Here is a 14,774-nt window from a genome sequence, read left to right on the forward strand (position 1 = left end):
TACAGGTGTAAACTGTTAGTAAGATAGCAAATGGTTATAAGTGCTATGAAGAGGACAAATTCGAGCCCCCGGATAGAGAGTGGCTGGGTGGGGGAGAGGGCTTTTGCCTTAGCTGGGAAGTTCCAGGAAGGCCTTTCCGAAGAGATGACATTTGCTGAGGGAGCCATCTGAAAAAAAGAGCAGCAGATGCAAAGGCCCTGAGGCAGGAGTGGGAGTGGCCAGTGTGGCTGGAGTGTCCAGGGTGGTGGGAGATGGGACTGATGGAGCCCAGCAGACCAGGATAAGGAATGGACGGTTTTTCCTAACAGTAATGAGAAGCATTGGAGGTTGAAGTGAGGAAGTGATCTGATCCTGCATGGGGTTTAGGAAGACCTCTCTGACCCTGTGCAGGAAATGGCCTTCAGAAGCGGGAGTGGAAGCAGGGATGGGATTTGCCCCACAGCGTACCTGGATCAGGATAGTCACAGCCATGTTCCCATGGGACTCAGCTGCTTTCCATCCCGGGCTGCCTGGGCAGCCGGAGCACAGAGAGCGTGGAAGGTCTTGTTCATCGGTCTTCATTGTTTATTGAGACCCATCTTGGTGCAATACCCTTGGCTAGAGGCTGAGAACGCTGTAAAGACAGTTTCTCTGCCCAAGAAGAGCAAAGGGTAGACTGCACCCAGATACATGCCCCACAAAATGGTGTGTGGTGCAGACCCTAGAGTACGGCACGGGCCCAGGGTCCATCCTCTGTGCCTGTGCTTCTCCCCCAAGGAGGCCCTGAGCTTCGGTTCTGGCTGCGTGGCTCTCAGCACTCCCGATGTTGTCTGGCTCTCCCAGAGGCCACTCCGCTCGCTCTGCTGGCCCCAGGGTTACCCAGGGTCTGTTCTACCCCTGTGATCCTTCCTGTCCTCCACGTCGTGGTTTCCGTGGAAGGCAGCTTCTTTTGTTCTCCAGTCCATAGAAAGGAAGAGGGCAAGTGACTCCTACCCACCCCACCCCTTCTGATCTCTAACCTTAGCCATTGGTCCTCCAGGACAGCGTCAGATCTGCTTCTGGTCTCCAGGCCCGCCCATCCGCCCCTCGCGTCATGAAGGTGTCTGCCCACTTTGAGACAGGTCTCCACATGTCCAGGCAGGGACAGCGAGGGACCCGCTGTCACAGGGGTCTCCACGTACGGAAGTGGTCTGGGAGAGGCAGCATGGGGTGTGCTGAATGCACAGCCCTGGCCCTAACCTCGCCACCGGCCCGTCTGGGCTACCCACACAGGGGCTGTCTTTGCTGTCAGGGAGCCCACAGTGCAGCTGGGGAGACACAAGGAAGCACGGGGCATCCTGGAACTGTACCCCACCTGCGACCCACTGCCGGGAAGCCCAATCGGCTCCAGGGCCGTGCTGGTGGGACAGGCCGCCGCTCTGTGCCTGTGCAGGCCTGCGAAGGCGTTCGTTCTTCCAGGGGTTTTGCCATGTGACCGCTGACCTTGTTCCCTGACGGGTAGCGTGCCGGCTCACCCCTGTGGCTCATTCGTGGGAAATCATAGTCAACCCCTGGCCTTCCCTCATTCCCCACCAGGCTGTGCCCAGCCATCGGCTTTGCAAGAATGCCACGCCTCATGCTTAGGAAACTTCCCTTCCTAAAGGGCCTGTTCAGCCTCCTGCTGCTTATTCTGCTTCCTGTACCCCTGTCCTGTGCCTCTTTTCTGACCTCTTGACCTTGACTTTTACATTATTTTCTCTTTGTCCCTGTAGTAGGGTAGGGTGGTTTGGGCCAGAGAGCTGCTGGGTGGTACCGTTAGGCTGCAGGAGGAACCTGGACATGAAATAACTGAAGTTCTTCCCTCCCCTCCTCACCTTCTCCCACGTGAATCATTCACCACGTGTTTGCTTCTGGCCCTCCCCCGCCAGCCTACACCAACAACCAGGCGGACATCGCCACCCAGGGCTGGTTCATTGGGCTCATGTGTGCCGTCGCCCTCCTGGTGCTGACCCTGCTCATCGTCTGTTTCATCAAGAGGAGTCGAGGCGGCAAGTACCCAGGTAAGATGTGTCAGAGGAGTGGGCTTGGGGGACAGGGCCAGCGGGCTTTCCTGTGAGTCACCAGGTCCCCTGCCAGCTCCAGGAGGCTCCGCCCTCTCAGTGAGCACAATCCTTGCCAAGCTTGGACGTACAGTCCTCTTGCCTGTTCTGTGCATCTCAGAGTTGCCAGAAAGCACTTGAGTTAATTAAGTTCGCCTGAGGTGGGGGGATGGAACAGTCCAGGCAGCCAGAGAGGAGATGGAAAGAACCCTGGCTCCCATTAAGAATGACCTTCCCTCCCCTTGACTCACCACCCATCTGCTCAGTAATTGACTTTTTTCAGCCTGAATCTCATTAGGATCCTATGTCCCAGTGAAGTGGGAAGGAGAGATGCATTTTCTGGAACTGTAAGAGAGAGGCCGGAGTGAAGAGAGGTTTGGATGGAAGAAGCACATGCATGAGAGAGGCCACAGAGCTGGGCTCTCAGCATGGCTGGGTTGAAATCACAGATATACCAATAGAGGGTCAGATGCTCCTACATGAGGAGCTGGCAGAGGCTGAGGGGTGGGTTGCACTGAGAGGGACCCCCGGTCCTTAAAGGGCTTTGAGCTTTTCTTGAGTCCCAGAGCAGTATTTCTCTTCAGTGGCCTGAAGATCCTCCAGCCCAGACAAACCAAGGTCAAGGACAAGGACCTCTGGCTTTTTTGTTTCTGGAAATATTGACTGTTTTTCAAACAGGGATGAGGAAGCCATCTGTCTGTGATGGAGTGGGTAGGGTGACAGGAGACAGGATAATGGATGACCCTGAGAGTGAAAATCCAGCTGGATTGCACAATGAAATTGCTCCCTGCCCCCAAAGCCATCGCCAGACACACCCCATGCTCCCCAAGTGCCGGCTTCTGCGCATCTCTGTGAACACATCCTCCTCCACGATCCCCTAAAACTCAACTCAAAGAGAGAGGAGATTCTGTTTTATTTTCTTCCCCTGGCCCGTGTGCCCTCAGACCCTAGGATTCTAAAGAGTTATGCCTCTCCTTCAAGTCAGGGAGGGCAGGAAATTATACTTCTTTATTGGTGAATGATGTTTTCTTTCACTTTGTTGTGCTGTGTTGGGGCTGGTTTTCTTCTGTAAGACAGAAAGGCAGAGTTAGGAGAAGGGCAGCCTTTCTGAGCTTACCCTCTGTTCCAGGTGGAACTGATGCACCTGAGAACTGATCAGATAAACTCAGCCTTCCTCTGCCCGTTCCAGAAAGTTCTTCTTACGGCTAATCTCCTTTCCTCCAGCTCCAAGGGAAGCCCCCCATCCATTAGGAAGATGAGTGAACCAGGAGCCTTGAGGCCAGGGCTCCAGTCTCCACCTTAAACTTTAGTTGCTAATTAGTTACGTGACATCTTCAAGGCCTCAGCTTCCCTCCCCTAAAATAGGGGTGATTATCCTGCCTCATACCTCAGGAAGAAACGAAGTCACTCACCTCAGTGTCTGCTGTGTGCCAGGCTCTGTGCTGGGTGCTAAGGATACTAGAAGGAGAGGTGACCTCTCCCTCAAGGACAGTGCAGCTGGCATAGTAGGAGGGTCACAGCACAAGACAGGGCCTGGGAGGGACGCTGACACGTCACAGAGGAGGTGTGGGAAGAGGGAGTCGCACAGACAAGTGAGGTCACAGTTAAGAGAGCACCTTCCATTCCAGAGGTGTGTGTGGCGTGTCCTGTCTGCCCAGGGCACTCTCTTAGGAGCTTTGAAGAAACACACAGTCCCCACCCTCGAGAAAAGAACTGGCATTCTGTTACAGGCAAAATAAATGTGCACACATAATTATAACATGGAACCAGATTAAGAAAGGTGCCAAGGAATTCCCTGGTGGTCCAGTGGTTAGGACTCGGCGCTTCCACTGCAGGGGGCATGGGTTCGATCCCTGGTCAGGGAACTAAGATCTAGTATGCCGAGTGCCGCAGCCAAAAGAAAAAAGAAAAAAAGAAAGGTGCCAAGGATCGCATCCATTTGGTGTTTGGAGAAGACCTCATGGAGCGGTGGTGGGGAGCCGGGTCGGGGGAGATTTCAGTTGTCAGTGGAGATGTAAGAAAAGCCCCAGTGACGGGGAGGAGGAAGCAGAATTCACTTGGCACCCGATCAACCGTGGGAGGCAAGAACAAGGGGGGCATGGATGGGGCCTTGTTAAGAGGGAGAGTCATGGAACCCAGAGGCGGCTTCTTTGGCTGTACTTTGGGGCCCCGCAGAGCTCGAGCACGCTCAATCATGACGTCTGTGTCTTTGCTTCCCCTACTGACCAAGTGCGAGAAAAGAAGGATGTTCCCCTTGGCCCTGAAGACCCCAAAGAAGAGGATGGCTCCTTTGATTACAGGTGCGCGATCTCCTTGACTCCTGTTCACACAGAGCACCCCTTGTCAGGTGGGTTCTCCTCACCCCCCCTGAGGCAGCCCCCTTCCCTCAGAGCTGCTCAGCTGGGCTGAGACGCTACTGCACGGATGTCCTCACCCATCAGGCTGTCACCTCCGCCTCTGTCACAGCACCCCCCCCCCCATACCCCCGGGGATGGCGCGCACTGCCCAACACACTTACACTCATTCGATGAACAGCATTTCATTCATTCAACTGCACAACTCAGATTTATTGCATCTTTGTACGTGTGTTTCCACCTTTTTGCTCTGAAAGCGCACCCAGGCCCCCCCTTGCTGTGAAATGAGCTCTGCTCTCAGCTTGCTCTCTGCCTACACCCCACCTTAACTCTGAAGATGATGACCTGGGGAAGTTGTAACGTCTTTAAAACTCAACTAGGTGAGGGATGAAGGGGGCATGGGGAGGTGTTCTAGGCCTTTTCCTCAGGAACTAGAATGACTTCTCTGGGCTGCAGCTTGGAATAGGCCTTGGAGAGGCATTTGGTCCAGTGCCTGTGTCCCAGATGAGAAGACCAAGGCCCAGGCTGGGAAGTGACCTGGAAGATTCCTGTGCTGTCCACTCAGTGAGCTAGTGCAGAACTGGAGAGCCCAGGGGCCCAACGTCCAGCTACCGGCGTCCAGCTACTGCCACTGTCCTATGCCCATGCTCCCTCTCAGATCTGGACAGGCCTTTGTATCTGGCTTAACAAAAGTTGTAATCTGTCCATTTTATTGGCAAGTACGCTTTGAGTAAAGGAATGGTGCAGGGTGAGTCATGGAGGTCTCGTTCCCAGGCCAAGTGCAAAGGGAGGAAATGTTCTGATTGGAGCCCTCCTTCCCCACCCCCACCAAGTCACTCTCTGGGGCCAGGTCACCCCATCCTCCTCTGACCTCTCCTTATCCTGTCTTGGGCCTCCGCCACTCTGCCCATCTGCAGCCTCTCAAACAGGATCAGATCGATGGGCGGCAGAGCCTCTGCCCACACAGGAGCCCGTCTGGCAGCTTATAGACCCTGTCTATCCATCCAATTCATGCATCCCCAGGAGCCTCCCAAAGAACAAGCACGAGAGACACACACCCCCCCCCGCCCCAGGCTGTCCTCAGCACCCTTGGTGGGGCCCAGCTTCCCCATGGGCCAGGAGCTATCCTCTGGCCATCAGTTCCAAAGGCCCTGGGCCTTCTCTCCCCAGGCCCTCAGTGCAGCGTGAGGAAGGGTGAGGACCTCCTCAAATACAGGGCCAGGTAACCTGCGCTATGAGAAGCCACTTCCTCAGGTACCTCTCCTCCACCAGACACCAAAGCTGTTGGGCGAAAACACCTGCCTCACCACCCCAACCCCCTGACCCACCGACACTGAGGCTGGATACACATATACTGGTGCAGCACGCACGGGCTTCCACACCACGCACACACATGTACACACACACGCGCACGCACATACACACCCCTTGGCTTCGGCTCTGGGGAGGCCTGCGGCATCCATCCTAGAGCCCCCACTTGGATGAGTCCAAGAGTCCGAAACTGGGAAAGGGGAGAAATTAATACATTAGAGGAAAAACCAAGTTTCTGGGTGGGACAGGCTGGGGGTCTGGCTCACCCTGCTCATCTGGGACCTCGCTGCCCAGGCACCTCTCTGGTGTGTCTCTCTCTGCTTCTCTCTCCCTTGTCTGTCCACCTGGTCCTCGAAGGTCTCCTGGAAGGTAGGCTAACAGGTGGCTGGACCAGGGGGCCACAGTCATTGGGTTTCTTTCAGGCTTCCCTTAGGAGGGAAGACCTAGATCCTCTTTCCCCACAAGAACCTGACACACTAAGGACCCCTCCCACCCCCACTGGGCCACCCTGTTCAGTGATTGCATTTAGCTTGGGGGCCTGGAATTCCCGAGAACCACATAGACACAATTGTCACTCCCTTGCAGGGGGAATGGAGGGCACTGGGGAGAGGGTGCCTGTGAAAAACACTGGCAAGTAGGGTAAGGAGCCTGGTCATTAGAATCTGCTGGTTCTCAAAACGTGAATTCCACCCCCTGAACAAATACAGCATAACCCCAGACACCCACTTCCCTCACTCAGCTGCCCCTCACACAGCACTGCCGTCAGAGAACACAGTTAAGCAGGGTAACGGGCCGCATTCACTCAGCTCATGGGGGCAGTGGGCTAATAGCTCTCCATCTCCTGACGCCTAGCTCCTCTGGCTCGCGGCCCTCCCCCGACAGCTGTCTTTGACCTGCACTGCGGTTAGAAGTGAGAACTCACGGCCCACTCTAATGGCAACTCAGCCGGTGGTTTGCCACAAGCCCAGGAAGGGCTAAGTGTGGCCTGGGGCAGGGGAGTGGGGGCGGGGGGTGTCTGCTCAGACTGCCTGGCACCGCTGTGGTCGTGCCTGCCGCGACCCAGATGCCCACTGCTGGTCCGGCTGCCCCCTGCCGGGACCTCGTCTCTCCTCTGAAGTGCAGCCAGCAGCACCTGGTCCCCGCCTCTGAGCCTAGAAGAGCCAGGGGAAGGGATGTGGTGCCTGAGCAGATGCCGGCCCACTCGGGGTATCTCACTTCCTGGGGGCACAGCAGGCACCCCAGTGGGTAGATGCCACTTTAACTACCAGCTCTCCTTGCATGAGAGGAGCTTGAGGGCAGGACCTGGGGCCTCAGAGGGGGGCTAAGCTGGATCCTCTGAGCCTTGCTGGTTTTGTCTCAAGTTGCTGGCCCCTCCTATCTCATTTGCATGTCCCCCCCTCCTCCCTCCATCACTTGCTAGCCCTGAAACAACAGCATCTGTTTGTGGATAAGCCAGAACTGAGAGGAACACCACCAAGACAAAGAAAGGGAAAGGCAGGGAGAGGTTTGTCCCTTTAAGGCCCAGACCCTTGCTTTTTGTCAAGAGCAGAGTCTTTCCAGAGACAGTCACAGATCACAGACAGTCAAAGCTAGTTGAACCCTCCTGATGGAGGAACTAAGGCCCAGTAAGAGGGAAGGGCTTTCCCAAGGCTGCAGAACCACACAGTGACACACGTGGGACCAGAGCTCCAAGTCCTTGACTCCCCTTCTTTGACCCTTCCTGTCCCCCTGGTCTACAAGCGGCTGGCTCTGCCTCACCATGGGGTGGCGTCCTCTGCCTGCTTCCATCCCGGAGAGTCACCCAGCTTCCCGGAGAGGACCCCAGACCCAGCGTCCAGGAGTGTGGGTCCATCCCAGCTCTGCACCAGCTTGCCCCTCGCCTGGGAGACGATGCTGTCCTCTCGAGGCCTCAGCTTCCCTTCTGCAGAACTGGCCGGACGGGGAGGGGAGTGAGGGCTGATCTGGGTCATCCCTGAGGTCCCGTCCTCTCTGAGCTGTGTGGTACGCATGCCTGGCAAGAGGCTGGAGGCCCTCCTCCGCCCGGCCCGGGTTTGGGCTGCGCTGGGTGGGCCAGCCCTGACTCTCTGTCCTCTCTCCATCCAGTGACGAGGACAACAAGCCCTTGCAGGGCAGCCAGACGTCCCTGGATGGCACCATCAAGCAGCAGGAGAGTGATGACAGCCTGGTGGACTATGGCGAGGGCGGCGAGGGACAGTTCAATGAGGACGGCTCCTTCATCGGCCAGTACACAGTCAAAAAGGACAAGGAAGAGACAGAGGGCAACGAAAGCTCAGAGGCCACATCTCCTGTCAACGCCATCTATTCTCTGGCCTAACAGAGCCCCCCAGGCACAGCCACTACCTTGCAAGTAGAAGGAGGGGAGAGGGGGAGACGAGCCACTGCAGACCTACCACAAAGCCGCCACCACCTTCAGGGACAAGGGTACAACATGGGAGTCTGCCAAGCTGTGAGGACCAGTGACCACCCAGCCAACCGCAAGCCCCCTCCCGATGACCCCCCCGGGGTGCCACCGGTGGGCGAGCTGGAGCCATGGCTAAGCTCAGCTGGAGGGAGCCCAGGTCCCTTGCTCAGCCTCACAGCCACCCCCAGCCTCTACCCACACTGCCTGCCCTTGACCTCAACACACACACTCACCAGTTTCTGTTGGTTACGGTACTTACTCATTGTCTTTATTTTTGCTTTGTGGGTCTTCTCCTCCAGACCCAACATCTCCATTTTCTTTTCCTTTTGAAGAAATGTCCCTGGAAAAAAAGAAAGAATAGGTGGATTCTCCCCCAGGAAATTCAGAGATAGATAGGCAAAAAAAGGATTGATCCGTAAACGAACATATAGAAAAGCTATAGTATTCAAACCGCAGCTGGGCCAACGTATTTCCGAAGGATGCCTTTCTCGCCAGATGCCTCCCCTGGCCCCCAACCCATCCACCTCAGCCTTGTCAGTTGCTGAGCTGGGCTTGGCTCCTTTCTGGAAAATGACAGTATTTTTGGCAGGGAGAGGGTAAGCAGGCCTCCTTGCCTTGCTCTGGTGCAGTTGGGAGGTGGGCTTACCTCTTGCTCCTGGCTCTTACCCTGCCCCTGCCTCTGGAGTGTCTGAGACGAAAGCTGCAATGACTGAAGGAGTTTAAGGAACAGGAGCGGGAAGGACTTCAGCTCCAGTGACTGTGTACCTCAAGCAGAGGAAAACCAGGCGTCCGTCCCTAGGGAGCTTTGCCCACCTCGAGAGAGAAGGAAAGGGCTAGGTTTGGACTTCCTGCCTCCCCATCAGTGAAACTCAGGATGTGGGAGAGAGGACCACACCCACTGCATCCAGAGTAGAGGGTGCCTCCCACCTGGTCAGGGTCTGTGCTGCTGCCCTCCAGGAGATGGACCCCTGCGATGTGAAGGCTGTGCCGGTGTGCTTGGGGGTGGAAAGCACTGCTCCCCCTTTCGTCTCTAGCAGATAGCAGCTCCTGTATGATGTTGAAACTGGTGTTTTATGGCGTGTGGATGGGGCCCTGCTGCCCCCAAGACTGAGCCGGTGTGTCCTTTCCTTAGGGTATTTACCTATCAGGAGACCCTCCCCCCCCCCCCAGCAGTGCTGTAAAGCCTGGCCTGGGAGTGCTCTTCGTATGCCTTATGCAGCTCTGACCTGTCCCTGCAGTTCCCAGGTTCCCAGCCCCTCCCTGCAAGCCTTGAAGCCTCCAGTGACATCAGTCTCAAGGAGAATGGGGCGGCCTATGCAAGCATCACAGCAGAACCAGAAGCAGCCACTCAAAATGTGTCCTGCAGCCCGTTGCCCCAGATGGAGACACTCGCAGACCTGCAGTTCTCTGAGACCCAAGGCACTGCCTTCACGCTCCCCACCTATTCCATTTTGAAACCAAAGGTACCTAGCCTCAGAGAGAAAGAGAGAGATCTAGAGCCTAAGAGTAACCCTTCAGCTGTTGCTGCAGCTAAAGTCGGTTTCAGGAGGGTGAAGCTGACCCCCAGTAGTGGACCACCTGCCACAGACACAGCCTCTGATTGGAGCCTCCAGCTTCTTGCCAGGCGACCTGGGCAGGAGCAAGGCTGTGTCCTTCAGAGACATTATTAAAGCATCGTTTGCCACCTGTTTAAGCCGCAAAGGTATTAGCAATGCTTGCATCACTTAATAATCAGTCAGTTGAAGGTCAAGCCCATAGGCACAACTACTCTGTCTGCAGGTGAGAAAATGTAGCCCAGAGCTGAGCCAGTTATGTTGTCTGAACCTGAGCGAGTAACTGTCCTTTGGTCCAAGCCGTAGCCAGGTGTGCTGCCCGGAAGCCTGGGGGGAAGCTCTCTCGTGATGATGGGGGACAGGGCGAATAGTAGGGGACTAGGGAGCCAGCTCAGGGGTCCCCTCCCCTGCCTTTCCTCCTCCACCTGCCTGGATACTGCTGGGCATTCCTGTAGCCTAGGGAATGTCAGGGAAGTGTGCCTGTGAGCTGAATTAAAGGACCGGCCTTTCCAGAAAACACTCTGGATCTGAGCAGAGCAGTCAGCCTCTCAGGCCCTCACTCCATATTGCACAGGACGCACTAGTAAGCTCAGTGCACCGGAAGTAAGCTCTTTGGGCAGGATGGACTGTAAGATGTCACACCCGTCCCTCTGCCTCAGGAAAGTCCTCCACACAACTGATGATGGGGGAAGGGCTGACAGTCGTGGAACTGAGTCTTGGGACAGAGTGGCATCGGTTGGCATTGGTTGGCACTGAGTGCTTAAGCCGCCAGTGGCTCCAGGCTCAAAGGGAAGAGCTTTGGAGCGGGAACTTGGTCCTGAAGACTGGTCAAGACAGGGGCAGTCCTGCTGCCTGAGCCTCTCTTCTCTGCCCCTTGGGCCAAGTTGCTGAACTTGTCTGTATTTTGGTGCCTCTGTCTCCCCTAGTCAGTCCCTCCTTTGAAAACCTGTCCCCACGGAGGGGCATGGGCCCAGCTAAAGGAGCGGGGAGGCCAGTGTCTGGGGAGGGCACCACTGCAGGGCCGGGGGACAGCTGCCTCTCACCTTGCCTGGGTCGTTGTGAATGGGACCCTTCTTTCCTTACCTTGCTTTTGGGGAGATGGTTGAGTTTCAGCTGAAAAGTAGCCACTTCCCTCGTCCGTTGCCTTCGCCCTGAGGGGTCAGAGGCATTTGGTCTACCCCCTCCCTGGCAGGTCCCAAGGTCTCAGTCCCAAGGTCCGAGAGGCTGCTGGTGCCAGTACTAATCACCCTGCAAGGGGACCGCTGCCTGGGCCCAGACAGTGCTTTCATGGTTTCCGTGCACGCAGTTAGCCCTGGAAAAGGGGTGGGAACAGACCCACAGATATCTGTGGCTTTTCCAGCCGCTGGACTGCCTCCCTGCACACAGCCGGCAGCCACACCGGCACACTCACAGCAGACCTAGTGGCAGGCGCCTTTGCGGGGCGGCACTTTCGGGGGAGCAATCCAGATTACGACCTTGTCTTGAAGAGGATGAGTCCATAGCCAGGCCCGCTGGAGATGAAATGTGAAGGGCTGTGTGGGGTGCCGTGCACAACTCAGGGCAGGGGAAGGAGGCTGCCCACGCTGGGCCCCACTTGGGCAATTCTTGGAGGCAAAACCAAGAGAGACAGAGTCTGATCCGAAGGAGAGCGAATTTTCCCCAGGAACAGCACGGGCAGCGGCTTTTTAAGGCTCCTGGGGCTCTTTGCAGTATCAGAGCCAAGTCACAGAGCATCCCAAACAGCCCGTGTGACGAGAGCCGTGGGGATTTCACACACCCTTGCCTCAGTCTTTGCAAGGCTGCTCCACTAACACGCTGAAAAGGCGAGGCTTCCTGGGCGCTCAGCTGGTGGGGCAGGTGTCAGGAATCACTTCTCAGCGGGAGGGCACAGAGCACACTCCCCGCCCGTGATACCTCGATCACCACTGCACCAGCCCCTGCCACACACACACAAGCCCGTGTTGTAATTCGTTCCACCCAGCTAGGTCCACTGGAAAGAAATCACCCTGTGGATCCTAGTTGATCTTTACATGGTGGCTTAAGAGTAGCATATAGGGAGATCCCTGATTAAAATAGAAAATCAGAGGAGTCAAACGAATGAAACAAAGAGCTTGAAATGTCAGGAGGACACTCAGTGCCCCGGGCAGAGCCCAAATCCTGGGCAGCCCCTCCTTGAAACCAGGCAGGGGCCACCCCATGGGAGTTCAAGTCAACCTTGTGGCTGTCCCCAGCCTGCCCAGCCCAAGCCAGGGCAGTGCCCTTTCCTTCCCTCCCCTACTAAGAACGGGTTCTGAGAAGGAACAGAGGGAAAGGAGGACAGCTGTCCAGGGAAGCCACCAGACCCCACCACCCAGTATCTCAAGCCACACCCAAAACCAGTGCCCCTCTAGCAGTACATTAGTATTAAATGGATGTTTTGTAACGATAAGGATGGAAGTGAAACAGGTACAAAGCTGTCTAGCTTAAGACAGGATCAGATCTCAGCATGCAGAAGGATCACAGAGCTGATCTGATTGAAAGTACTCATCGTAAGCTAACATCCAGGGAGGTAAAGGGACTTGCCCAAGGTCACACAGCTAGTAAATCAAGGTGAGGTAGGGCTTGAGCTCAGGCCTTCTGACTCCTTGTTCAGTGTTCTTTCATCTCACTGCAGCTGCCGCCTTGGGAGCAGTGGTGTTACTTAAGATCTGGCCTGCTGGTTCACTGTCTCCCACGTCTCTTTCCACGTCTCCCACATCCCCATACACCTCCACAGATGAAATCAGCGGATTTTTCTGAGTCCCAGATCAGCCAGTCTGTGCCAGCCTGTGGTGAACCAGCCGTGCTGTTCAGGGGAGACCCAAGCCAGGAGAAGAGAGTGACGAGCTGATTGGTGTTTGTCACCATGAAGCCTAGAGTATCCCCTAGGGTGGTGTCTCTCGCTTCGTAATGCATCGCGCCCCCAGCATACTGTGTCCCTCGGAAGAGCGACGGCCGCAGGGTGCCGAGGGGCAGCAGGGCCCATGGAAGCTCCCCAACCCCCCCGGGATTTGCTGGGCTGGAGGTCAGCACGTGTAAAGACTTCAGTGAAGCAATAAATACAAAAATCTGGGAGAAGAAATCCAGAATTTTGTGCACTTCTCTGTTTCTTTTTCAAAAAGGATGCAGATCAGGTGACCCTGCCCTGCTCTCCTTTCTGATTCCCAAATTCGACGTCCTCAGTCAGTGTTGTCCCTCTGCCCAGCTCTCAGCTCTTTGCCAACCTCACATCCTCCTGCACTGAGCATCAGTTGTCTGTGGCATGGCCACCTTCTGTCCTGGTCCCACCCTCACCCATGCTGGGCCCTGGAGGACCTCTTGCCCTTCACCTCCCTTCAACACACACATTTTCCAGTTTGTTCCTTTCAGTGGGGAAATCTTTTCCGAATGTCTCCATCCCTTCCCACCTACCCACACACCCACCTACCCACACACCCACAAATTGGTCTGATCTTTTCTTCCATTGGTTAAATATTTAACTCACCATGGCACACCTTGTTTTAACCCCTCTCACATCGTGTTCTTTCCTTTTTGCGAGTTGTTTTGCATTAACCAACGTTGTCAGTGACAGATGCATATCTGAGGGTGTCACGCTCGACCTTCAGCAGGGAAGGCTTCTGGGTCGTGAGGACCATCTAATATGTGGACTTATAAACGACTGCATGAGCAATGAAAAGGCCAAATTATTCAGAATTTTTTTTGAATCACTGTAAAAAGAAAAACTGATTTCTTTTGTATAGAGAACACTAAACGTATAATAAAAGTTGTTCAAAATGGACTCTGGCCATGTAATTTGTTCATTTTCCTTAGTGGGTAGAAGAGGGATGTCTGGGGATTAATGACAGAAATGAATCATGGGGTTTTTCATGGGCACCAGACAGCATACCCAGAAATTCCGCGATACCAGCCCCCATCTTGAAGTTGGTGTTATCTTGGAAAACTCATTGGCACAGTTAGTGTTTTCAAGGTAGAACGAGTGGTATAGGAATGTGCTCAGCCATGGAGACACCCCTGATTCAATGCAACTGACGTGTGCTTGTGCACAACCACCTGTTAAGAAGGGCCGTGTTGGGATGTTGGGAGAAGGAAAGGAATGTGCAGTGAAGCTCTGCCTCCTAGCCGCTCCTCCTTTGCAGCCCTGCCTGCCCTGAGATGTGAGAACACTGGCATATGCCCTGCCTTGTGCCTGACACAGAACAGACATTTCATATCGTTGAAAGGATGAATAAAACTGCTTACAACAAACCAAACCCCCCTCTTAATAGACTCAAAGGAATCTCAATCAACAAGCGAGTAGAGAAGGGAAGGAAACAGAGAGGGCTGTGTTGGTTAGGGACACCGCTTAAGTTTCACCACGCCGCCTTTCTTGATACTTTGGCCTGTAGTTGTGCACATTTCCCCTGAGGAGTGGCTGAAGACCGTCACCCAGGCAGCGTGAGGATGCACCCAGACACTGTAAGCCCCCTCCCTTTCCTCAGGTTAGTGTGGGGAGTAGAGTGGTTCTGCTTGTGTAGAAAGATAACTAGTGGCTTGTAGGCAGTAATGGGAAATAAGGGCAAAAAGATTCCCCCGCAAATGTAGACCCAAATCTCTCGGACAAAGAACTGCAAAGTAACTATCCAAGCCACCTGTGTTTATTCTTCCTTCAGAAAAGGTCATTGACTTGAGGGGTTATTGCTTCATTAGATTAAAATAAGACCTTATTTCCAGGTCTGGCTCCTTCTGAATAACTCGTTGGGTTTATCACATACCACCTCTGAACCTCCCTATTCACTTATTGGAATATGAGAAAGACCTTATCATTCTCAAGTTCACAGATTGTCTCAGAAATTTGCTCCTTGTGTCCACTTGCACTGTCCCTCCATTAGTCCAAGGCCTCATCCTGAATTGACAGTGTCCTTGCCTCCTGTGTTGCCTACTCCCCCTTGAAACTGTAGCCAAAAGGGTCTTCTAAAATACAAATCTGATCATGTCACTCCTTTACTGGAAAACTTTAAGTTTGCTACAATAACCTTGTTTGCTATAATAACCTTGTTTGCTATAATAGGATAAAATCTAA

At 54.6% G+C, this 14,774-nt stretch overlaps 1 protein-coding gene across 1 annotated transcript in view; it reads left to right on the forward strand.

Moving 5' to 3' along the window:
- Window positions 1-13,493, forward strand: part of NFASC (neurofascin) — a 76,885-nt gene extending 63,392 nt beyond the window's left edge. Inside the window, exons 28-30 of the mRNA XM_089908345.1 lie at window positions 1,887-2,018; window positions 4,288-4,357; window positions 7,826-13,493. Of these exons, the coding sequence (XP_089764471.1) occupies window positions 1,887-2,018; window positions 4,288-4,357; window positions 7,826-8,057 (434 nt within the window). The 3' untranslated portion in view covers window positions 8,058-13,493. The remainder of the gene's footprint in view (window positions 1-1,886; window positions 2,019-4,287; window positions 4,358-7,825) is intronic.
- Window positions 13,494-14,774: the final 1,281 nt, after the last annotated feature.

This window comes from Delphinapterus leucas, chromosome 1, assembly GCF_059928025.1.
Source record: "Delphinapterus leucas isolate spDelLeu-1000000601 "Yukka" chromosome 1, BTC_Dleu_Yukka2, whole genome shotgun sequence".
Taxonomy (NCBI): Eukaryota; Metazoa; Chordata; class Mammalia; order Artiodactyla; family Monodontidae; genus Delphinapterus; species Delphinapterus leucas.